Consider the following 25,830-nt stretch of genomic DNA (forward strand, 5'->3'; position numbering starts at 1 on the left):
TCCCAGAACAGAACAGGGACTGTACTATAAAAATCTAGTGTTCTGGGGACAGGCATGAATGGACAAGAAACAGCCATGACTTGTCTATCCGGAACAGTAAATTCTATGCTGAAGAGATGAATTAAACAGAGGAATGCAGACACTAGAAACAAACAGGCTAAGTTAAAACAATATTCAGTTAGAAAAAGTGAAAACAAATAGACCCAGAAAAAACCCGAAGGACATACCAGAGATAAAAAATGGTAAGCAGCAGTGTGAAAAGAAATTAGCAACAGGAGTTAAAGAAGTCATTGCATTACATAAAGGATGCAATATGTGGCAGGCAGCCTTTCACATCCCAAACGTGCGATGTCACATTAAGGAGTGGGAGGGGATACAGTATTGCTGGACCAGCAGTACCGAAAGAATGGTAAAGGGTGTATTCAACTTAGTAAGCAATGGATATACTGGAAATGAGGAAAGCAACAAACTGGAGGCAAATTTCAGCAACCACCGGGTTTTTAAATCAACAATGATTTAAGGCTTGGGAGCAACACTGGACACTTTTAATCTTGCGTCTTAAAACACTAAAATATGCTGTCCTTCGGGTAAATTGTGACTAAAAAGAAATGCAAAAGCCTATAGATACTTCCAATGCCTAAGGACTACGAGCAGAGATGAAATGTTCAAAGTGTGCTACTTAACACTGTTACTCATTAAGGGAAGATGAAATTAAGAGGGTAAAAAAAATACACTGTCTGAAACCAAAGAGAAAAGGCACTCCAACAGCGTGAATCAGTAGGTCATGGAGGAGGAACACGCTTCAGTCTTCCTACATCCCATCTCAAACATCAGTACTTTTGAAATTTCGATGAACGTGGAAGGCACCTAAAAAAATTTAATACTGAACAATGGAGCGGAAATTGAAAGCAAACCAAAGGAAACAAGCGATTCTTCTACTGGTAAGACTTGGACCACAGGGCCCAGTGAGTTCCAGTCCCAGTGATCCTATACCATACCACGTGCATAATTTAGGTGCAAACGTACCAAACGTCAACAAAAGTGATTCCAGGCACCTAAAGTAAAATCTCATGAGAAAACCCACTGTTCTAGAAGATGATGGTAGTTGGTGGAGTGCTGGGGAAAAGAACGGCAGAAGGACAGAACCACAACAGAGCCTGTGCACTCACCAGGGTTCACACCTTTGTGATGGATCAGAGAACTGCACAGGCAGAGTGAAAACTCAGTTGTGGCTTAAAGAAACATGCAGCTTGGTTTATAGGAGAGATATTTTTTGTTAAAGACCAAGAACATGCTCTCTCACTGTGAAGAATTATGCAAGCAGAGGAATCTGGAAAGGAAAGGTACAGCTCAGGTACGAAAATCCAGTGTATCCTCAAACCTGGGAGCATTTTATGTGCAAGTAGTGGCAGTAATGCTTTCAGTCTAAAGGAAATGGCAGAGGCACATAGAACTAGAGAAAAATTAGTTTGTTTTGCAAAACAAGAATATTAAGTAGGGCATAACAATACACTGCAGCAGCAATATCTGAAGCCTGGATGACTACAAATTCAAAAAGCCCTGGTAATTTTGTCATTAAATAATTTAATGCAGCAACATTTAAGGTTTTGTACCTCTGCCTCTGTCAAACAAAAAAAACAAAAGCCACCACAACACTAAGAAACTCACAGCAATTCTGAACAATGACTCGGAATACCTATTCTGTCTCAAACAGCCTGCTAATTAAGCTCTTTGAGCTCTACTAACCAGTTTTTCCAATGCATAGAGGAAAGTAATTTATTACAGACCGGAATACAAAATTTAATATTAACAACACAACCTGTGACTGCAGCATTTTTAATTTGATCAGCAAAAACATAAATAAAAGCTGCAACCTGACAGCTAAGAAGGTTAATCTGTAATAGTTAGATTTACGTAGATTACTTCACACAGCATCTGGAAAGATGCTGAGAAAAGTAAAGCCACTTTATTGTATTCCAAAATGTGCTACCCATAAAAATTTCGTTATCCATCAATACTCATGAGTGCAGCAAACCTACTTAACAAATTTGCTTTGGCTTTAAGACAGAACTTTCAAGAACTTCAAAACAACAGCAGAAATTTAAGTAAACTTTAAAAGTTTATAATATTCCTTTTAGATACTTGATGGTAATAGAAATAATGAAAAAGAAAACAGCTTCAAGGAGAAAACAGAACTAATATGTGCACACAACAAAGTCCTATCACTTAAATTTCTTGGTACTTTTGTTGAAAAGAAAGTTGGCATGAATATACCCCTCACATTTTCTTGAGACTGAGAAGCAAAAATTTTCCTTTTAAAAATGGCATATTTAATCTGTTTCAGCCTACACCTTCTCCTATATAGGACACTATTCACATGTATGGCACTGAATGTACCATGTGTTGTTTTGACTACAAGCCATTCCTGCTGGCTGACCACCACCAAAACCAGCGCACATTTTGATACACAACTCTTGTAGAAGAGCTCTTCACAATATTAAACGTGTAGGTGGTAAACAGAGGAGAGGGAAAATACATTTATTTTTCCTTTTGTTTCCAGTTTGGCAAAGCACCTAAACATGCCTAACCTGGCGCAAGTATCACAATCCTACCAGTAAACAAAGTTAAGGTAACAAAGCAGCTATTCCAATGTAGTAGAAAGGATAAAGGGGGGAAAACTGTTCAGGCAAGCTCTCAAGGTGTTCATGTTTGGGGGTTTTTTGGTTGTGGGTTTTTTTTTTTTTCTTTTGTTTTAAGACAAAGTGGCTTCCAGAGCAGGAAAATATTCAAAGAAAAAGTAGAGAAATAGGAGAAAGCTATGCACTGGTAAATAGAAATTACACAGATACAGCACATAGGAGAACAGAGGACTCTTTAAAAAAGGAACTGCTAGAGAATACTTCCTCCTTGTTACATGTCCCATCTTCTCATGCCCTACCTACCCATCCTCACAACAAGGAAAGTCAAAATACCCCCTACATGTAACCAACAGAATCCTAGGGAACAGGAAGCCTGTTGATACCTAATTTGAGGTGCTTTAAAATACGTTTGAGCACAATTATCCACACAGGGCAGCAGGCACATTAGACTTTCTAGCACAAAAACTGCAGCCCCTCTAGTACAGTAACAATTAATCATACTGGCAATGCTGCCATTTGTTTGCTTGCAGGTGAGTATGACACAGCTTTTTGTCCATCTGCTTTTGCAACACCACTTAAAAAACATCTAACTGGAAAAAAAACAGTCTGGGCTCTTGTGAATAAAAATAATAAAAACATTCAGGTTTTCTTCCCCTCCAGGTGATATGTTCCACTGATTAAACAGATGCTGTGAGAGTCCTAAGAACAGCACTACTAGGTCAGAGCAGAGGTCTGCCTAGTCCAATATCCTGTCTCCAGCAGCACCTGCAAGCCAGTAACTTGCACTGAAATTCCTAGCAGGGACAAGTAGGAACATCTTCAAAATCAAGTGATGGATACGGCTCAGGAAGAATGGAAAACAGCAGCTGTATCTAAGAAACCCCAGCAGCGAGTCAGCCAAAGCAGAGCCAGTGAGCAAAGTTGAAGAAGTGGACTTGGACTTCAGTGACATGGTGCTTTCTTCCCCTCTTTCTCTTTAGAAAGAAAATCTCACAGGGATGGTAATGACCACAAGATTGGGGCATCAGAGAAATGGGAAACATGGCACCTGGGCAAACCCTGTCTTAATAGGCATGTGGAGGCACAGAAGGGCCTGAACAAAACCCAGTCTGTACCACGAACGGTTTGAAAAGTCAGAGGCTGCAACACCCTATCAATAACCACTCCAGGAATGAAGCACAGGACACGAAGTAGAATGCTGCTGAAATCCAAAAATGTAGGCTTGTCTGTTGGCAAAGGCTGAGCATCAGAGCAACTTCCAAAAATCCTTCTCAGTAATATGTTGGCTATCAGTGCTAACTATAAGCACGCAATTGCCAGTAAGCTGTGTACAAAGGCTGTTGGACTCCCAATTCAGGCAGCAAGAGAAAGTATCCTTCGAACAGCAGAAAGGAATAGATGGTAAGCAGCATCAAGGATGTGCAGGTGTAGAAAACAGTGATAAACCCCCATTCTCCATATGTTCTTGTACGTTAACAACATAGCATTACTAGAAATTAATGCCTCAACCAGAAGTCAAATTAAGATGATACCTTAAGTTTCAAAGCATTAGGACTGAACCTCTGCAGTTTTCTGGAAGCAAAGGAAAGGATTTAAGGCCAGGCAAGACCTCCATGCAGTAGATATCCCAAAAGGAACTTGGCTCTCTACAGATGGCATCTCACTTAGGTTGGCTCGATGATGTAAATAGGTCCTTGCTCAAGTCAGTTAGAGTAACCCCAAAAGCAAAGCAGATCTGAAGGATGGGGTCCGAGTGGATTGAGTCTGAAGAGGTACTTTATCTCATCAGTATAGGGACTGCACATAAACTGAGCTAGCAGAAAACACAAGAGAGGAAAAAGACAGGAGTGCCGAAGACAGACACACTCCCATGGGCAGCAGATCCCAACTGAACTGAAGGCCTCAGGTTGACTGTTCCCAGAAATCAAGCAGAAGATCTTGCAGGGCTCTTCTTAATGTAGAGAAAAGCACCTGTATGCTAGGAAGTCAAGTGATGATGATGATGGATCAGCTCTGCAACAGAGAAGGGGGCAAGAACTTCCTGGCTCACTGAAAAACAGCTACTGCAGGCAGGTCAAATAATCCTGGTCACAAGTTTACCAAACACCATCTTAAAGCCAAGAAGAAACTCCTAATGCAGCGTTGGTAAAAAAGCAGTCTTGTGAAAAGGGACAGCAGGAGGTAGGCCACTTCCAAAACCATTTAGACTGGTTTTACAGAGGTCCCTTTTGTTCTTGGACAAGTTGTCTAGCAAGGGCACTGGGGAGATGGGCAGACGTGACAGCCACAGCACAGCCGTGCTGCTTTGTTGGTATGGCTGAAGGGCAGAGGGTCTTCAGTAGCAGGGAACAGATGAATGCGGGGAAAGTCAGCCTCAGAGCCCTGACAGGTATCTCTTGGTGTGCTGCCTACTGCTGCCCCAAAAGACCCTGCCTCAGCTGGAATCCAGCTCATCGTTAATGGACACTGCTGCCAAACTCCCAGAGCTTTCCTGGAACTCTCTCATTCCTTTCCTCCCCATTCTCCTTGTCCTTCTTGGGCTAAAAGGAAAGAAAAGAAACTGGTTAGGGACAGAAGCTGTGCATGAATGCTGCCGCACAGGGTCTGCACTTCTAGAGGGAAGGGCGTAACAAGGGAAAAAGGAGAGACAACACTGGAGGTTAAGGGTAGACTGCCATCAAATAGAGGGTTTCACCAACAGAGCCGTTCCATCTGGCTCTTCCCTGATAGACAGTTATCTTCAATGCAGATGATTTGAAGGATGGAAAAAAGTCAGCAGACACTGAAAATCCTCATAAATAACCCTGTATCTGGAAGTCACAACTTCAGAGGTTTAAGTGTACTTGTACTGTTAAGGAAAGCCATACTGCTAACCTTTTCTCACTAGATTTGATAGGAAGGTGATGTTATTTACCCAAACCAAGCAGTTAAAACTGAAGAATAAACTGAATATGCATTAAAGACATTTAACACACTTCAGAACAAGCTCAGGACTGAAACTACTGAGGTTAATTAGAAGGCTCTTTCACACCTCACAGGTCATGCCTGCTTGCTTTCTGCCTATTTGCCCCAACACTCATTTCAATTGCTTCTTTCCAATAATCAGAAATCAAAATTCTTTTGTTCGCCAGCGCAGAATATGCACCAGGCGACTGCAGAGAGGTGATAAAGAAAATGAATGCAAATTTGACCATTTTCTTCAGCACTTAGAATAGACATCAACCCATACCAAACATATTTTAGAAAACCAGCACTAAGACACTACTATTTCTGTGTTCCCTCCCCCACAGTGTTAATGAATTTAGTTCAGATACTTAATGCAAATGTTCATTTAGATAACCAATATTTGGGGATTGTCTTGAATCTGCAGCCCTTAGAATAGGATATGCAACTGAAATTAAGTTTATCTCTGCTGAAGAACAGAATACACTTCAGGAAATAAGCTGTAAGAATAAAATAACTAGGCTACCAAATTAAGATCAACTTATCAAAGCTCTTTAATGACATTCAGAGCCATATATTTAGTTTTTTTAAAAAATAATCCTAGATTTTAGGTTTAAATGACTCTTAAACATGTCTGTTTTTCCCCCCCTGTCTTATAATATTTTATTCTCCACATGCAGCTGGAGGTACCAGACAAAGACTATAACCAGAAATGGAAGCATGCTCTGTATTCCATCTGATTCACAGAAAGAATTTTCTTTTTCCATTCAACTTCTGCTTTTCCGGGCACTTGACTTTCAACTGCAGCTACACTGTTCTGACTACTCCTTCCTTGCTGCATTTTGGACCATGCACTCAACACAAAGAAATAACTCCCATACAAATCTCATGTATCCGCTAAAATACAGTGAGGCCAATCTAAAAGTCAATTCCTGAAGAACCTAAGGTAATTCACTTAATTTGGTATTATTTTTCAGACAAAAGAACTCTACCAGAGTACTCTGCTGCACAAATATTTTTTCAATTTCAGCAAACATTGTCTTCTGCTTTCAAGGAAGTCAAATGTAGAAAGCTGCACTGTTTCTTACAGAGATTCCCTGCACAGCTAATTTAAGGGGCACTACTAAATACAGCCTTTAAATGCAATCAAACCAAATGCCAGAATTATATTCACTTTGTACATGGCAACCACCACAGTATGTAACTTTGGGGTTTTTTTCCTGTTCTGAAGGATTGCATTAATTCTCATTTACTACTAGCGCAAAGCAACTGCTGCTAACAGTCTAGTCTAACAAGATCTACCAAATAAGTGATCAGAGATCAGTGAGTAGTTACTACCGCTTTATGGAGAATTACTAAAAATACCCTTCCAAGTCAACAAGGGAATAAACTACCTCTACAAGGTATTTTTCTCCTAAACCCTGTTATTAGGTGGGCTTATGCCAGGAGGCATGACTGTTTACATACTTGCTAAAGAGTTTAAGTCTTATCTAACGTAATCCCTACATTCTATAATCCTATCTGTTTAATGTATTTTAAGTGGGGAAAAAACCGCTGGAACCAGTAGTATCTCAAAATGGAAGGCTTTTTCAAAGCACAATCAGTGAACTGGACATCAAATGTAAAAGTAGTTTATGCTCAGATTAGACTTTCAGTCATTTAGAATCAGGTAACAACGCTGGGTTTGACAGTAAGCTGTATTTATCTGCATATGGGTCAATTTTTTCTTCCAATAGCAAACACTTCTGGTATGCCCTTTTACAAAATTCCCAGAGAAAACATATACAAAACACTGGTAGCCTCTGCATGCCCAGTTTCCAGTGAATGTATGTTCTATCTGAAGCTTCTAAACATAAATAGCTGAGACCTATTTTCCTTGAGTAAAAATAAGTATTTTCCCCCCATGACAAAGCAACAAAATTTTACTAGTATTTCTGCAATTTCCAGCCTGCGTATTTCAAATGCAGACTCAACTGTGTGATGGTTACCTATTGACATGAACTATACTACCAAAAGGTATCTTTCCTATAATTGAATTTAACCGTTACTCCTGGTTTTGCTTTGTGTCTTTCCAATATGATGAGCTTTCGGAGTCCCCCTTTGATCCCAAGATGGACAGTATGACCTCTCGCTCATTTATGCTATCAGGCATCAAAACCTCCCATTAAAATACGTAAAGCTTAGCTGTTGCCTGCTACAAACACTGGGCCAATACTAGTTTACTGTTTACTAAGGAAAGCTTAAGTAGTGTTTTCCTGCTACTGTACGCTTGCCATCAGATTCAAGAGCTTCCCTCATGAAGAGCTGTACTGTTGGGGAACATGATCGTACCTGGCTTCCTTCCCTCTTGCCTCCTAGGGTCACCACCGCAGTGTGCAATTAATGGCTTCTGCTCCTGAGGATACAGACCTTCTCCATCCACTGTTTTCAAAACAATTACTGATTCCAGATGCTGAAATTAAGGCTGCTTAATTAGGCCTCAAATTTCAGGGGACATCAAGCATGCAACCTCTGAACAGCACGTTCCAGACAAACACCAGTTCAGTGCCATCATTCACTGAACACGCTTGGTTAAATAAAATCTGGGTCTTTGCTTCTTACAGCAGCACCTTTTCGGTATGTGCTGGTAAGCTGCTTGTTACACAGCAAGACAGGAAAAGAGAATTTTTAGAGGCCAGATGATGCCAACTAAATGTAGTGTGGACATACTTCTGGACCAGAAGGGGTTCGTGGTAGCTTGCTCAGCGTACAGGCAGAGCAATTCCTAGGTTAGGAATTTACTGGTTTCTATGGAGAAATGAGCATTCAACACTGCTTTTATGTGGAAGATGTTTTCCTGTACTCTCTCATAATGCTGCATTACTTCTGACACTGCCATTTTGTTAGCTTTTGCTTCTTGGATCATATGGTTGAACATCCAAAGAGTGAGGAACGGACAATCCGTAACTTTCAGAGAGGACTACAGGTAAACCAGTCAGTATTTCTTTATTTCTTTCTCTCCTAACATGTAAGGACACACAGATGCTACTGCTTTGAGTCAATAGCTTGCTTGTCCTTGATTTTCACAGCGATCATCAGTATTTATATTACACTTAGAATGCCACAATTATTTCTGAACTGTAGTTTTAATCTGAGTCTGCATCAGTCCTACTACAAATACCTGAAATTAAAACAAAAGAGGTAAAAAAAATATCTTCGTACATAATCTTAAAAGAATTCCTTATTAAAGAAGGAAGGATTTAAAAACAAAGTTGCATTTTAGGCAGAGGAGCAATGAAGTTCCTGATTATGCATGCAAAGAACATCAAATTGTACCACACAGCAGGAATATGCAAACTCTGTCATAAGTTAAGTGATGCACAGAAATCCTGTATCAATAAATATTCTGCTTTACAGCACGCCTGGATCATTTTAAGACTTGAAAGACTGAGACTCAAAGATTTTTAGATATGGATCATTTGAAAATTCCAAGATGTAAACTCCTGTGCAAATTACAGGGAAACAAGAACGTAATTCTGAAGAGCTCACCTAAGGGCACCAAATCAATTAAAAAATTAGTAACAAATACCTCCTTCTCCCACACACAAACTATGTCAACAAGGACAACTCACTTGGCCAGCAGCAGTTAGTGTGACTGACAAGACACTACGCTGAGCGCATCTTTTGTTTTCAAACACAGGACAAAACAAGTTCAGCATTTCTTCTCTCAAAATTTTCCAATTAATTCAAGCCCTCTCTTTCCCCAAAGTCAGGAAGATACAGATCACTGGCTTTCTTTGGACAGAAGAAATAAATAGCATCTGCAACACTATATAGCTTCACATCACTTGTAAACACTGAGCCTCACATCCATCTGACGCCACAGTCTTCCTCTATGAAGTCATCTTCGTTCATCTAACACTGTTCTAAAATGTTTATGCCATTTAGTTTTTTTTTTAATTCAAGTTCCTTCTCATTTTTTGAGAGCAGCTGATTAAACCTGAACAACTGGGTTGTTGGACGAAATATGCTGTAGCTACGAAACAGTACAGCAGGGACCAGTTTCACTGTTAATTTAAAATGCTAGAATTAATTAGGTAGTGTAAATGAAGAATTTAATAAGCACACTTTACAACCACAAGTTCTGCTTTTATTAAACACCCCTGCCAAATGAAGGCAACTATCTTCAGTCTGTTTTTCCTTGTCTCATTCCCTTAAAATCTCTGCAGTGAAAAAACCCAATTTTTCTACTGCAACCCCTCCCCCATAATTAAAATGTATGCCTGACTTCCATCTCCTCTTTCAAGTCATTAGCATCTCTTAAAAATGCTACTGTATATCCTGCCTGTTCTGAGAAGCTACCAAACAAAACCGAAGTTTACAATTTTGGTTTTGAATACCAAATTAAAGGCTGTCTTAGAAGCTGTCATTCCTATTCAACTCAGTACGGTGTACTACCAAATTAGCATTTTTTTTTTTCCAGTAAAGGAATATGCTTGTTTAAAAACGTGTCTTTCCAAAGCGAGGGGTAACATCACAAATCAATTTTCTTAAAAAGCCCTACTACTGCTCTAAGACTGCAAAAAGACTGGGAGTAAATTATTCCTGACATATATTGTTTAATCCATTTTAAAATTAATAAAAAAGTTCAGATAATAAATTCTCTCAAAGAGATCTTGCATGTTTAACAGCATTTGTGTAGCTCTGAGCTCCTAGGAGAAAGTATTTTGGAAGCCTAAACATTATTTCACAAAATCTATGAAATTCCTATAACAGGACAGAGGGACAATCTTTTACATGAACCAATTCAATCCTATCTAGCCTCAGAAATACATTCAAGATTTTCTAATATGGTTTTGCCAGCGTAACTGTTTAATGATGATGTGGTTTATGACTTTTTATTTTTCTTGAAGCAACCTCTTCCCGTAATTAGCCTGGCTTTCCTTGATGTAACCAATATTTTACCTTGGCAAGAAGGAGAAAAACTTAGTATCTATGAAGACAACCCTTATTTCTAACTGAAAGAGCTCCAACATTCATTTGGAGGCACACTGCAACAGCACACTTTGCTGAGATTTATTAAAAACACAAAATTTTGAACAGAAACAATGGAAGATCCAAAAGCAGACAAAATCTAAATTGTTTCAGACCCTCACCAGTTCAGCAAGAATAGCTTAAGTAGTTACTGTTTCTTCTGCAATACAGCTTTTCCTGTCAAAAAATCTACACTGACTTTTTAACAAGAAAAAAAAAAAAACAGAATCCCTGAGAAGCCAGTCATTCCTGTTACAGCCTACTGGCATACTTCCTCCCTTCCCTTCCCAAAACCCATAAAACCCCCAGAAAGCCTAATGAGGAACACACTTACATGACGATCCAGAAAGATGAGCTGGGTATGACCTCAGTGCATTTCCATTTTGTTACTGTCAGTGTTCTAAGAACCTTTAAAAACATGGACTGCTTCTGGCAGGACTGCGTTCAATTTGCTAACTGAATTCAATGTGAGAAATGAACACGCATCCTAAAATCCAGTAAGGTTGCACAGTGCCTTGATAACAGGCCTGAAAACCTTGGCAGATTGAATTCTGTTTTCAAAAGTGGCACAGACACTTTGGAGGACAATTCTTTTTTTGCAAATTCGGTTCTGTTGCACTTGTATCACTTTTTAAAGAAACATGTAAGCTCCTCCGTCACTTAGGGGTGTAAAACTCAAAGCACCTGTGTACGTTTTTTAAAGAATGGTTCCTGTAAAGTATTTTACTGACCATAAAGATCGTACAGAAACAAAAAGCACAGGCAAAAAACTACTCAAGGATGTTAGAAGATTATATAGCAAATTTCTCACATTTTCAAATACAGAGACAAAAGCCTGGAGATGGAATGAAACAAAAAGGATACTGTTCTTAGCTGATGAAGTAATGGCTTTCTGTCCAAAGACAGCCAATTCTCTACAAAACCAACACTGAATATCTACAGTCTTGAAATTATATTGTGAGGAAATTGCTATGAATCTGAGGGATATGAGAAGCAAAAAAGCTCATGAAACGCAGGACCTGCCATGATCAAAATTCAAGCTAGGCACACTAGACCTTTGCAGATGAGTGTTAGGTATTCGCTTCTGTCTGAAATAACTGAACTAACCTGCAATTTAATTTCTCAGATTATTTTTGGACTAAACGAAAAACAACAGTCTGGAGATAAACTGGTCTGGTGACAGGTATCAAGGGTGGTATGTCACACGGAATACTGCACCAACTATGCTTATAAAAGGAGAGGACTTCAGTTATTTGCATGGATATTTTTGGAACAGGAGTTTAAGTGATTTTTTTTTAAAATAGATAAAAATAAATAATAAATAAAAGGCAATTCCATTTTTCAGTCTTCTTCCTTTTAATACCCCTGAAGCTGCAGCCCAATCAGAAGATATTTTGAAATAGATACATCATGGTCAACATGCTAAAGCAAGCTCTGCTGGACTACACTTCCGAAGACTTGAGCTGCCCTGCAGCTACTGCCATTTGTTATGTGCCTTGCGTTCAACCAGAACATTGCTATATGTCAGGAAGTAAATAAAGAAGCAGCATTGCATGTTTAAAAGCACTAAGCAGATCATCCTAATGCTGCCAACAGAACGGCTGCCAGGCTGTTATGGAAGTAGGTATGATAATTTGTATTTTAATTCCTCATCTTTACATGGTGCCTCTTTCCACAAAGCACACACCCAGGTTGCCAGGAGCTCATCTGAGACTGCTCCTTTCCTGGAATCCTTTCCTTCCCAAGGCTGTTGCTCTCTGTGCTAAACATAACAATGCAGGTGATGCACTAAACAGCAGTGAAATTTCAGCTGTTCCCCACCTACGGTGCGAGTAGACACACAACCTATAAAACTAACCTATAAAGCAAGCTATAAAAGCTGATTGTTCATCCCATCATCTTGTGCATCAGTGAATTTCCTGGCTGCTGCAGCAAGGACAGAGTAGGCTAGGTGAATATGCAGCCATCCACACCTCCTCTAGCAACAGTGCAGACATTTCTCTCCTTTTTGAGGTAGTAACTGTAAGGGGAGGCTTTTCTTATTCTGAAGGGACCTACCAATGGGTGTCACTTCACGCAGAAAAGGATCATGGTGAATTAAAATGTTTTCAGGGAACAGAGCTCATTAAACAATATCCAGAAATGTCCGAGCGAAATCCAGAGCAGTGGCTCCCAACTACAGAGCACTGCTGTGGTAAATAAACCGTGACAGGCACGCAGAACCACCTTGACTTTACAGTGTTGCTAACAGGCAAAAATTTGATGAGGTATGGTGAAAGAACTAGGCAGAATCTGGAACACTCAGTTGGCTCCAGCCATTTAGACTACCCTCCATAAAAACCCGAATGATCAGGAAAGTAATGTCATCACCTGAGCTCTGCTGCAAGAAGCTGCATAGCGTGTCACATGCACGCAGACTGGCAATGTTTGTACTTCTCCTCAGATCTGTACAGAGGCTGAAAGACAAGGGGCTTCTTCTACAGTTGTTCAAGATCCAATGTGCATCATTGAAAACTTAAGGTTTATTATCTGAAGAATTCATCACAGTATCTGCAGTATTCCCCGTGTTAAGCACTTGCAGTAGGCACCGAGGTTTTGCTGACCCCAAATGTAAACGGACCCTGACGCACAACAAGTCAACAATATGAAGCACTTACCTGTAATTTTGTCTCTCACGAGCTTGCAGGATTCAATTTCACCAATGCTCCCAAAGAGACTCCTGAACTCCTCCTGGGTCATGTTCTGGGGTAAATAGTTGACTATGAGGTTGGTTTTGCTGTCATCTGTAGCAGCCCCTGTCTGCATGGGGGAAGGGCAGTTTCTACTGTTGCTGGAGGGTCCATTGGTTGTATTGGAAGTAGGGCCATTCGACACCTGAGGCTCCATGGTGCTAATTATCTACATCAAAATAAGAGGAGAAGGGAAAAAAAAAACCCACCCTTAAGTTTCATAGATACAATAGCTATTTTTAAAGATACTTACAAACGAATGAGTAGGTAGCATTCATGGCCAATTTAGATACTTCAACAAAAAACCCAGCTTGATTCCTCTGTTATTGTTGCAAAGTAGGTCATGCTAGTCTTCGGCTGTGAGCATATACTAAGATGCAGTTAAAAAACCTTTTTTGTTAACGTGAAGCTGATGTCTGCTTTCATCATGCAGCCATTTTCACAAATGTAAATTTAAACCACAAATTTAATTATAATTTAAGGTAATAATCATAATTAAAATTATAGTTCCATTAAATCAGATGAAGTAAGTGTATGGCTCTATATGAAAAGGTAAAATATTTTACCTATTTAATAACTGTATCACAGAGTGCAATGACAACAACATTAACCAGGCACAGTCAATCTGCAACATGTCGCCATCCAGATTCCCTTCAATTAATAAACTCAGAGTGTCCCAAGACATACCATTTACTGGTTCCAGTGATGACCTATATTCTCCAGTTATATTTTTCACTAACAAAGTGACACCTCTTTAAATAATAAAGCCCTGGATTTGCAATCTTCAGAGATACAAAGGTCTTCAGATATTTACTGGAACCAGAAAGGTTTAATCAGAGAAAGGCTTATCAGGCACAGGTGCAGGCTGGAATTTTAACAAGCACATCTATCTTGGAACACGAAACTCCAATTTTCACAGAAGAGAGTCAAATAGACCTTTCCAAAAAATGAAAAATAAGAATCCAGCTTAGCAAAGTGTGTGCAGGACAGTAGCCCCATTGTCACCAGTGCCACTGGTCACGTGAGTAAAGCTGCCTGCATGTTTATCTGCAGAACACAAGCTTTCATCTGAAAATTGCACAGGCAGGCAAAGGAAGCAGAAAAAACTGGGTACTGCAAGCCTTTTCTATGTAGGTATTTGCCTCTACCACGGCTTCCAGACTGTCTTCACTGTCACCAGTACTGACAAGGGAAGGACATCTTAGTCTCAAATCTGGATAAATTAAAGCCATGTAAATGGTGGCTTTTGCTGTCTACAGAGAAGTTAGCAGTGTGCAGCTTCACTGGTATCTGTTATCAAAGAATATCCCTCAGATGGGCTCAGCTTTCCTTCATCAAAGACTCAGAGTCAATGATGCAGACTGCTGCCCCAGGCAGAAGACTCTATTGCCCAGGGACAGGGACAAACACAGGGAGAACTGAGGGCTAAGACACCACACACACTGAACCATGTGACCATCTTGAGTAGTAATTGATAATAATTATAATTATTATAATTACTCAAGACTCAATTTGCCTTTTTTTTTAAAAAAAAAAGATCTAGGGAGGTACATGTTGTGACAAATTGGGCCTGTAATTCAGGAGGATGGGGACACACACCAAAAAGGGGTGTCCATTCTAAAATTAACTGCATGAGGGTGGTTCAGACTCTAAATAGGCTGTATTCTGGTCAATTCTATTAGTATTTATTTTTACTTGAAATGCTTTGCTGTTAGTTTATTGCCTCATTTAGGAAATAACCCTCTTTTTCATCAATGGAAGTAAGTTTTGAACCACAATTATTTTTTATCATCAAGCCCAGGAATAGTTTCTTGGTTTAACATTTTTTAAATAAAAAGTCTTGCCACACTGTGCTTAACAGAAAGGCCTTAAATCACACAGCAGAATAGTTTTGAAAATACACCTCACAAAAATAGTTCACTTCGGAAGAAATCAGTACATCCAAACCAGAATCCCCCTGCCAATTTTACCAGCCACATGGCACCGAGCGCTGCTGACATCCTCTGTCAAGCTGTACACCAGCCCCATACACTCCTCAAGACTTTCCCTTTCACCTGGTACCAGCCATACTTCCTTTTTCAATCTGACTTCATACACATATTTACTCACACATACTACTAAATGCTTCAAATGCTGCTTAATCTTTTTAGCTCGGGATTCCAGCTGGAAGATCATCCTTTGATATCTGTACCTCTGTGACCCCGCAGACATCAACACCAACTCTAAGCTTCAGTAACAGCCTGCTGCAGGGTTGGGGTTTAGCACCCCAAGGCTGACTGTGCTTCAGCTGAGCACAGTGTGCTCATATATGATGTATCTGCATCAACTTGATTAAAACTGGGGGGGAAAGAATTCCAGTTTTGAGAATAAGATATACTCAGAAGATGAGTGAAACAGCTGATATGGTTAATTGCAGCTTTCCATGAGCATTTAAATCATCTGACCATATTCCTTCCAACATAAAAAACCTCACATGGTAAAGTGCAATTTTAGGGACTGATCCTGCCCTTCTAAACCAGACTGGAATACCACACCACTGGTTTCAGTTACAGCAAAAGCAGGATTTCAGCACAATGCACTGAGAAAGGTATATCACCTATTATTAGCAACAGACACAAAAGCCATCTATAGTTCCCCACAATAAACAATAACCTTGGATCTTTTAAAATCTGTGAAAGAACACAAAATTCAAAACGGGCTGGTGTCCTACTTCTATACTTCATAAACTTTTTTTAGTTACATTTTCAGCATGCTTACCTTCCACACCAAGGAAATTAAAAGAATTCAACTCAGACATTTAACACATTCAGAACATTAAAAGTAAGCTGTTCCTTAAAAATCTGTTCTTGAACAATGAGATTTCCTCATATACCTCATCAAAATAGCTTGGCATAAACCAATGCTGCACCAGGTGCCAGGTTTTCTTTCTAGTTATTCTCACTCAACTCCAATTAGATTTTCCTGATTTTTCAATAGTAGAAAGGAAAAATCAAGGCACTTATTTGCCTTTCAAATTATTGCAGTTTTGTAGATTACTGAAAATCAATTTGCTATATTAAAAAAACAATGGTTAGATAAAAATGCTGAAGAATTATTAAAAATGTTTCTGAAAAAGTACTTCAGATGTAATTTTACTGCATGATTTTGGTCTCCATTTACAGAGTGATTTCTGTGCAAAAGCAGTTATGTGCCAGAGCTTGCATTCAAAGTTCTCATGGGCACAAAGGAATAACACTTATTTTAGATGTACATATCGATTCACATCATTAGTAAACACTTAAATTATTAATGGTAACAAAAAGGTAAGTCCTAGCTCTTCTTTCCAAACATTCTGTCCTTTCCCCTACATGTCTGAAGCTCCAACCCACTGTTAAAGAGTTCAGTGTGCATGCACTGGGGCATTTATTGTTGATGACTGTCTTTAATATTAAAGTAGTTGCTGATCCCACCTCAGTCAGCACATAAGAGTAACATCAATTCAAGTAATAAATTTCAACATGCCATTTGCTGGTTTTTTTCTATCCACAACACTAAGATTTTAGATTTTTAAATCAATACCTGTACCACAGTATGAACGGTTTTTAAATAGATACCCTAGTTTCCTGGGCACACAGTTAACTTACATTTTAATTACTGGTAATAGCTTTTTTTAAAGGAAGTATTGGGCTTTAATTCAATTCTAGAGAAATACTAAGAGAGGCTGTAATTCTGTCTTACTCATCAAGCGCTTATTTGGATTCCAGCAAAATAAATGTGGTAAATCCAACAGTGATTTAACACCAATGTTATTTTTTAAAAAAACAAAATATACTCTTATCCCTTGAAGATTACATCTCTATAGATGCCACATTTTAGCAACACCTCTACGCTTTTGTAGACCTTCTCAGACCCAATTTATGCAGCTACTACTGGCCATGAAATATTACAGTGCAAACATCAGGTGTGATGACATATACATGCTACTGGTATAAAGAGGCATTTTGTTTTGGGTTGGGTTTTTTCTCCCCCCTCGCCCCCCCCCCCCCCCCCCCAGTTACCATTGGCAGACACTGATAATTCATTCAGCTGCCAATAATTTGAATATTCTATCTTTATAACATTGAAAAAATACTATCTGTGACAGAACTTAAAGACTGCAATTTAAGTTAAAGGCAACCCGTATTTCAAATTCTGGATGTATTTCATCAGACTGCTGCTTTTAAAAAATGCCTTCTTGGCGTACTACTTTTCTCAGTATGGTAACGTATCAGCAAAGTACACAGTATTTTAGTTTGACAGATTTCACAAAGAAATGCTTTGCTGCTCGGGAAGACAGCACAAGCTTTGCCAGTGTTTTGCAAAACACTGCTTACCAAAAGGCTTGGTATAACCCCTCCTACAAAGTATCAGCGACAAGTAGCCATTATAGCATCTCCTACATTACAAACAATGTTTCAGAAATACTTCTGTCATATCTCCTTTTGTTTTTTAAAAAACAATTAATTCAATTAATTTCAATGTATTCTTGAAATATTATCTTGAAACAATGATGCAAAGAATACCTGTATGTATAAACACAACTATTACAATGCTTAAACAAGCTAGAGTAACTGACATTAATCTTCAATTAATACAGTAAATGTGACATCCATCTACCATTACAAAGCAGCTAATGAATCGTTTAGAAAACTACCCACAAACTAAGACAGTCTTATCTCTCTATTGCATGCATAAGTAATAGCCAATGGCTTGATAAATGTAAATATACATGCTTTATATTTACAATTTTTTTTCTCAGCAGTCTAGGTCTCTAAGTTAAACTGAAAGACTGTCACACATGTACACTGAAAGGAGCTTGTATTTAGCAAGTAATTAGTACCCATTCTTGTTATCTGAATTACGTATACTCCACAACAAATAGAAATTAAGTTGATATGTATAGAAAAAAAACCAGTAACAATGATTAAGTATTATCTATAGGCACAAAAAAGTGTTCTGAAACACACCACAAGCAATCTTTTCCCAAAATCAAAATCTGAAAAAAATTCTAAAAACTGGAGAATTCATGTAGACATCCATTTTGAGGACTCAAGTCAAAAAAATTTATCTACGAATAATGAACTGTTGTTCACAGCACCTAAATGCCAAGAAAAATGATCATGGTAAATTACACCTCATGAAGAATTCATGAGATCTAATTTTATATTATTTCTAAGTGTTCATTAATGAACAAACTCAGAACATTCTCATAAAAAAGAGTTTAGATAATGTAAGAGCTTTGCATTATTTATCTAAAAAACTCTTTTAATTAGCATTGCAAGTTGTTTGCTTTTACAAGTGAAAACAAATGGTGCCATGGCAGAGGTCCCACAGCCATCTCCTGAATGATGACAAAAGGAGAAACAAACAAAACCTCTCGAGGAAAATAAACGTAGATTCACAAAAGTTTCCTTCTATAATGGGAAGCAGGCTTTAACTCCCAGTGTATCTGCTCTTTTGAATGGAAGTCAGCACAGCCCAAGTCTGTCCCACAAGAACTTTTCTGCAGGTGAGGAATACCTAATTTACAGGAGTGCCTGACAGATCCATCCACAGCCCTCCCATCTGCTGATCTTTATGTGAATAGCCATACCAAAGCCAGAAGGTCAGTCTGTAGGTATGGAGTGGAACATATAAATATATCCAAGACCAGGTAGGTCCCTCAGCCCTGGACCAGCAGCAGCATGCTCCCATCCCATTTTCATATGCAGCCACTGCTACTCACTTCAGGGGGATTAAAGACATCTGTACATTTTTGCAGAATGAGGCACTGGATCATAAAAATCTTCAGGACAGATCATCTTCTTCCCATAGGAGTGTTAAAAAAGTGATTTTGAGTATTCATTGGTTCAAAACTACAAGTCCAGACAGAGTGAGAAGTAGGTGCACCTGAACCTCACATACACATTAGGTGGGCTTCTTTCTAAAGTGACCTTAGGAGAGGCAAACGATGCTCTGTGTGCAGCTCCAGTAAAGATTTTCTTCTCTGTAACACAACTGTCAAATTTCACCATCAATTACATTTTTATGTACTGCACAACTACGCTTTGCTATTATTTACCTAGTAAATACATCACAAACATGATATAAAGGAGGAAAATGAAGCTTTTGAGTAAATCTGCCTGGAGGCAAATCCAATATCCCAGAAACAAATCATTATCTAACCCTCCATACTTTGACATGCTCCCCACTCACACGCACTTTTACATGCTCCATCTTTACCTTCCTTCAAGTAAAAGCCATATTTAAATATAGATACATAACTGAAAACTCTCAGCTCGGAAATCTACCAGTCTCTGGCTCTTCTGGCACAGATACAGCCTTCTTACAAGATCCTGGTTTCAGGGCACACTGCACTCAGGTTGAAATGGCATTCAAACATTTTCAGCAAGTTCACATTTATGGGTGCCACAGTAATTGTACAGAGCATGCAACTAATACAAATGGAGAAGACAACAAATACATTCATTTTAAGAGGCAAGCTCCAGTTCAAATGAAGGAGAAAGTTTTCTTTAATAGCTAAATTTATCCTGATCTAGTCCCTTATAGGCTTTTGCACAAGTATGCTAAAACAAAATATTCTGTCCCCGATCTGCAGCGAAATGAATACGAAGTTTATTGGCAATATTACTTGTTCTCACAGTAGTGCCTGAAGGATGTAACTGATACCAGTATGAAGTTGTGCTAGATGCTGTACAAATAGGTAGTAAAGGCAGGGACCGCCGCTGTACCAACACGGTGACAAAAAAATAGAAAGGCAAAACCTGTTATTTTTATTCCAAGTTTTGCAGAAGAGGAAAAAAAAAAAAACCACCACCAAACCAGAGGAAAGTATCTAGGCAAACTGCTGAAGTTACACAGTAAGCTGTGACAGCTCCGTAACACAACACAATATCCTCAAACCTGGCCCAGCGATAAGGTCACCACCCCTAACAGCTTTTCCAAAAAGCTTAACAGCATAATGAGGCACCAAATTGCCTATTTTTATTTTTATTTTTTGAGTTTCAGATAAATATGTCTTCTGTTCCCACAAAACATGGGCTCTACAGCTTTGCATTTGATTTCAAGGACAAAAGGAATGAGTGGGGGGGAAAAAAAGAAGACTCCAAAATCATTTCAATGTCAGTAACTACTAAGGCTATCGGCAGGAGAAACTGCTCGCAGAACTACACGTCCAGTAATGACTGACAAGATAAGAACAAAGGCATCGTATCACACACTTTATATGGTCTCTTACTGTTCCTGCAGGTACACTGGGGATAAGGAATTGGAGGAGGTGAACTACAATTAGCATACATACAGCTCAGCACTCCCCAAAGCCCTGAGGAAAAACAGGACTGGGGAGTAGATGGCATGGACAAGCACGCCATGCACAACAATTTCTGGGAAGCACGATAGGAGGGCTGCACTGCACATTTAAGGACAAGAAACATTCTTCCAGAAGCGGAGTATAGCTATAGCTTTATCATATTTATGATCTCAACTCACAGTATTTGAGGTTCTGTATGAACTTCTACTGGGCTTCATTTTCAGTCACTGTTTCCTGCTTCTTCACCTCCTGCAAAGACTACAGAGAAACTATGCACATTTGAAACCTCAGATATGTTTGGCCCTATTCTTCAGTGTTCTCCATACACCTTATGAGTCTAGAGCACTAACAAAACGGTGAGGAAAACCAGCATAATAGGTGACCACCACAGGAGTTTCCTACTATCCCTGTATCAGGGGCAACCTTTTCAGCAAGACAAACTGACTTCTAGAAAGCCAGTTAGCCCCTTCTTTATTTAGACTGGTTTCACCAGAATTTGCCTGTAATAATTCCTGCCATTAAGCATAATTTACCCATGAAGATACAGGAGAACACAGTCTTGATTCCACAGCATTCAAACATTGCTCTGGAACACAGCTTTGGAGAAAGCAATTGTCAAAAACACTGGAGAGAAAAATGGATGTGTCTCCAGTCTATTAAGACGAGATACACAACTAGCGTAGGTTAAAACCCCTTAGAACCCCTTTTGGTCCCACACACCAGTGACCATAACAAAGGCTGGTGGCAGGGAGATGTCCTACTTCTACACTGGGATACAGCCATCAACAGCTCCTGTCTGCCCGCATCCCCATGGGTCACCAGCCACCTCCACTCAGAGGTCTGTACTGTTTTGAAAACAGAACAAAAAGCAATGTGGTCAGGCTCTGCCTTATGAAGGAACAGCTATTTCCTCTTCAATTACCCTTCTACTTCTGCCAAATTTATACCAGGCAACTCCGTACCTAAAATTTTACAAGAGCTTTATTTTATTTATTTCATCATTCTGTATTGCTCCTTACTCCCTCCTGGCTTTTCATCTGGACCTACTACAAGCATATGAAGGCTAAAGGAGTCTGGAAAAACAATCGATCTCAACAAGATCAGATCAGATCTTTGATTGATGCTCCAATCCAAAATTGGATGGAAACTTACTCTTTCTTCATGGATTGCATTTTATTAGGCAGATACCACAAAGGCAAGAGGTCTCCTAGTGACTGTCTTGTCCCTCGTGAAAGAGGGACTGTGACTAACGAAAAACATATTTAAAATCTGTGTTAGAAGGTTGATAAAAAAAGGAACACCACCAAAAGCATTAAGTATGAGGCAAACCCTGAAAGACTGGAGGGTTTCTCAAAAGCCTGAATACTGGATGATAATAATAATAATATTAATAGAGCATGGTAGAGATCAACATCTAAGACAGCTCCTCAGTCTGAAGGACATACAGCCTAAAAATACACTGAAATGAAAGCAAAGGAAATTGAGGAAGTATTTTTATATTTTTGGTTACTTTTTGAATTTTATTTTTAGCCCTGAGTTTTGCTTCCTAATCACTCCTACTTGTTTAGTTTACTGACTGTATTACCAAGTTACATATTACTAATCTGTAACTGAATTATATTACTGACTTGGGAATATGTATGTTGCACTGTGTACTGATGCACCGATTCCCATGGGTACAAACATGTTCATGTAACAAGCAGACAGCTGCAAGTCTTCAGCTGCTGTAGACCTGTCACAATTCCACTTTGTTTTTCCCTTTAAGAAAATAATCTAGAATCATTCGCAACCTGAGAGTTTAGACAGTGAAAGCTGTATTACAAGCCATACTGAAACCTAAAAACGTCTACTTACCAGAAGGCAAAGCAAAGCAAGGACAGAGCAGGCTCTCCATGAAGCCTAGGAACATTCAACCCCCCACCGCTGTTATTTCTACTGAAGTTCTAGAAACAAAAGCTACAATTTTCACAAGCCCTTAAGCGATTTAAGATTCATTAACATTCACTGCAATAGGATTTCAGCTCCTAAACCTCAAGTTCTTCTGAAAATGTTGCCCATACATTTTTAATGCAAAGACAAGCTTATATTAGGCAGGAATGCACGGCTTAGCAAAATGCATGCCACAACCAAGATGTTTTAATGCTCTGTCCTCAACAGGACCTTAATGAAGACACACTGGTAAATGCAATTAGAAAACACTAATCAACATGTGTACATCTCAACTGCTGGCAACAGCATCTCTATGGATACTGCTTGCAGGTCTAAGAGACCCCAAAATAGGACTTAGCTGAACATCAGTTTCTACCTCCATCATTAGAAACATTAGCTTATTGCAACCTAACAGTGTATTTATCTTAAAAACTGAACTGGATTAGTAATAAAGAAAAAATGTCATTTCTACAATTCACCTGTAAGTCAGCAGCCTGATGACTGATCAGTGTACCACATTGATAGTGCTTATGTAAATAATCTTTCCATAAAATACAGGCATTCTTCTGTAACATACCTGTGGCAGACAAAGTTAAAACAAATTACTCTGAAGTAATATGGCCATTACCATCTTAAAGGTCATGAACAGATAGCAAGAGTTGAAGAATTAAGAAATTTCTGGTGGAAAAGTGATCAGAAATGACCTTCTAGTATGCAGAAGCAGCTGTTTACTCTTGGCAGTCTCATAAAAGAAGTATCCACAGAATGGCTTAAATGAGAGTAAGTTTTAGTGTATTGTATCGGATAGTTCAGTAACCCTTAAATTCCAACAATCTCATGCATAAAAGCTTCTCTGCTAAGCTCAACGAGCCATGACCACAGTTTAATAATATTTTATTCGTCAATACAGGACAAAATATCAAGTACATATGCACGTATCTGTCACAGGTCAGGCTAACATATCCTAATCGTTTATCCTGGACGCAGATTATTGATCTCTGTACTAAGGGAGGGAAATACGCCACAGGCCAAACCAAACACCCTCCTTATTCCAATTACTAAGATGCCTGCTAAAATTTCCACATGAAATATTCAAGTTCACCAGATTCTTATTCAAATCAAACGACATACCCTGAACACCAAGAAGCTAAAAATCTTTCAAAACTCCTCTTAAAAACAAAGTGAACAGACCATGGATAACAATACTCCTGGTTAAGACACAGTTCTGCTAATGCACCCAACAGGAGCCCTGCTGACCTCAGCCCCTGCTCAGACACAGGCGCTTAGGGACAGGGTGGCACCCAGGCCATCCTGGCTATCCTGACTCAAAAGCCATATGTTACATTTTGCTTAGATGTCAACAGGTAACCCCCAAACTGGCAGCATTATTAGAGATTACTAGGCAGAAATATCCCAACAGCCTGAACATGTAAGAACAGCTTACTTATTTTGGCTTTTTTAATGCTAACCAAGTTACTGCGCTTTCTATTGGCTAGATTTCCCTTACAATACCCAGCAGTCATAGGCAGACTCCTTAACAGAGCTGGATTCTCTCCATCTGTGTTTCACCTCCAAGAAGAACTTGGGGGAAGGAAGTGATATTGCATCGTTATTAAAACTAATATATCACCTAAGCATCCCTGACTGCTGAGGCATTCAGCCTAGGCATCCTGGTCCAGCCTGGTGTTGGAATGCTGGAGGAGAACATGGCTCCTGCAGCGGCCGCAATGGCTATGTACGGCTGCAAAGCTTCTTGATAATCACAAAAAAACATTACAAACATTATATATTCATTTTTGCATATAGCAAAGATTAACGATGGAAGTTAAATTCAACATTTCTACCCCAGTGAACATCTACATTTGTGAACACTTCCTTCAGTAGTTGGGTAATGACAAGTACAGAGAATTAAAAAAAAAGACTCTAAAAATATACTACTCTTTTCCCCTGGATTAGCGTGTCTACAGTTAAATATAAACTGTGCTCCATAAATTATCAAACACAATGTCAATTTCTGAAGTGCACTCCGGAATCTCTCACAGAGCACACAAAATACAGAATATTTTTTTCCTGGCCCAGTTTAGACTAAAGAACAATATGCCACTGTGCTAGATCATGGAGCTAGTCCCCATCAATGGTCACACTAAAAATGGCCACAGCCACCACCGTAGCTTTCGCACTGAATTTTTCAGGACCCTCTGCATCAAGCAAAGAGATTAATTCCCTGAACAGCTGCTCTCACAGGAAGGGAATCAACAGCAACATTGCCACAGTATAGCTGGCACACACGTATTAGGAAGCATTTCCAGCATTCACGCTTTCTGCTAAAAATCAACTTCCCCCTACTCATCTACTGCCAGTAACTTCATTTGGAACAAACATATACAGGGAACAGTATTAGAACTATTTTTATTTAAGGAGCATTTGTTTATGTGCATTATTACTTCTACAGTGTCGTGACTGTGCCTTCTGCTCTACAGATATAACAGCATGAGTCTTTGCCCACAAGTTCTTCTGCACATAGTAAAGCAAAAAGTCACTGACCACCATCTGAAGATAAGGATGACCAGTAGAAGATTAATAAAAGTACAGCAATCGACAGCCACATTTATAAACACTTAATCAAGTAAAAAAACAAATACCTCCGAGTATATCTGATCCCAAATCCAAACACTTCACCACAGTAGTGACTTAACTGCATGAAATAATATAAAATTCATGACTCAAACACAGGTTATCTAACATCAAACTGCTGATGGCTATGGGAGGCTATGTGTCAGCTTAGAAGGACTGAGAAAACACATGGCCTCCTCCCTAGATTAGTGTTCAACGCAGTAAAAAGGTGTGTTAGTATTCTGCCTGTGTGATTTACTACCACCCTCTCAAACCAGAACTACTATAAAGAGGTTGACTACCATACACTTTAAGCACACAGACATCAAGAGTTTAAATTAATCCACATATTAAACAAAAAATCCCCACTGTGAAATCTTCTGAGGAAGTTTAGTCTACGAATAATAATTCTCAAATTCACAAATATCAGGTTTGCTTTTAATAGCAGTAAAGAAATGTGGACTTCTGGCAACTGCCCTGGCCTGCAGCAGGAGAGACAAGGGAACAGAGTCAGTCCCTGGAATTCTATGTCCTTTCTGGACAATTAAGACGTAACATTACAAGAGCAGTCAGATCTACCTTAAATTATAAATTGTGATTATTGCTGTCCCTGCTAGTTTTCCAGTATGCAATAATG

At 39.1% G+C, this 25,830-nt stretch overlaps 1 protein-coding gene across 8 annotated transcripts in view; it reads right to left on the reverse strand.

Moving 5' to 3' along the window:
* Positions 1–25,830, reverse strand: part of ELAVL4 (ELAV like RNA binding protein 4) — an 83,217-nt gene that overhangs the window by 30,375 nt on the left and 27,012 nt on the right. For all 8 annotated transcript variants that reach the window (XM_037404689.1, XM_037404683.1, XM_037404680.1 and 5 more), the window contains exon 2: positions 13,253–13,493. In XM_037404689.1, coding sequence (XP_037260586.1) covers positions 13,253–13,481 — 229 coding nt within the window. In that variant the 5' untranslated portion in view covers positions 13,482–13,493. The remainder of the gene's footprint in view (positions 1–13,252; positions 13,494–25,830) is intronic.

Source organism: Falco rusticolus, chromosome 11, assembly GCF_015220075.1.
Source record: "Falco rusticolus isolate bFalRus1 chromosome 11, bFalRus1.pri, whole genome shotgun sequence".
Lineage (NCBI taxonomy): Eukaryota > Metazoa > Chordata > Aves > Falconiformes > Falconidae > Falco > Falco rusticolus.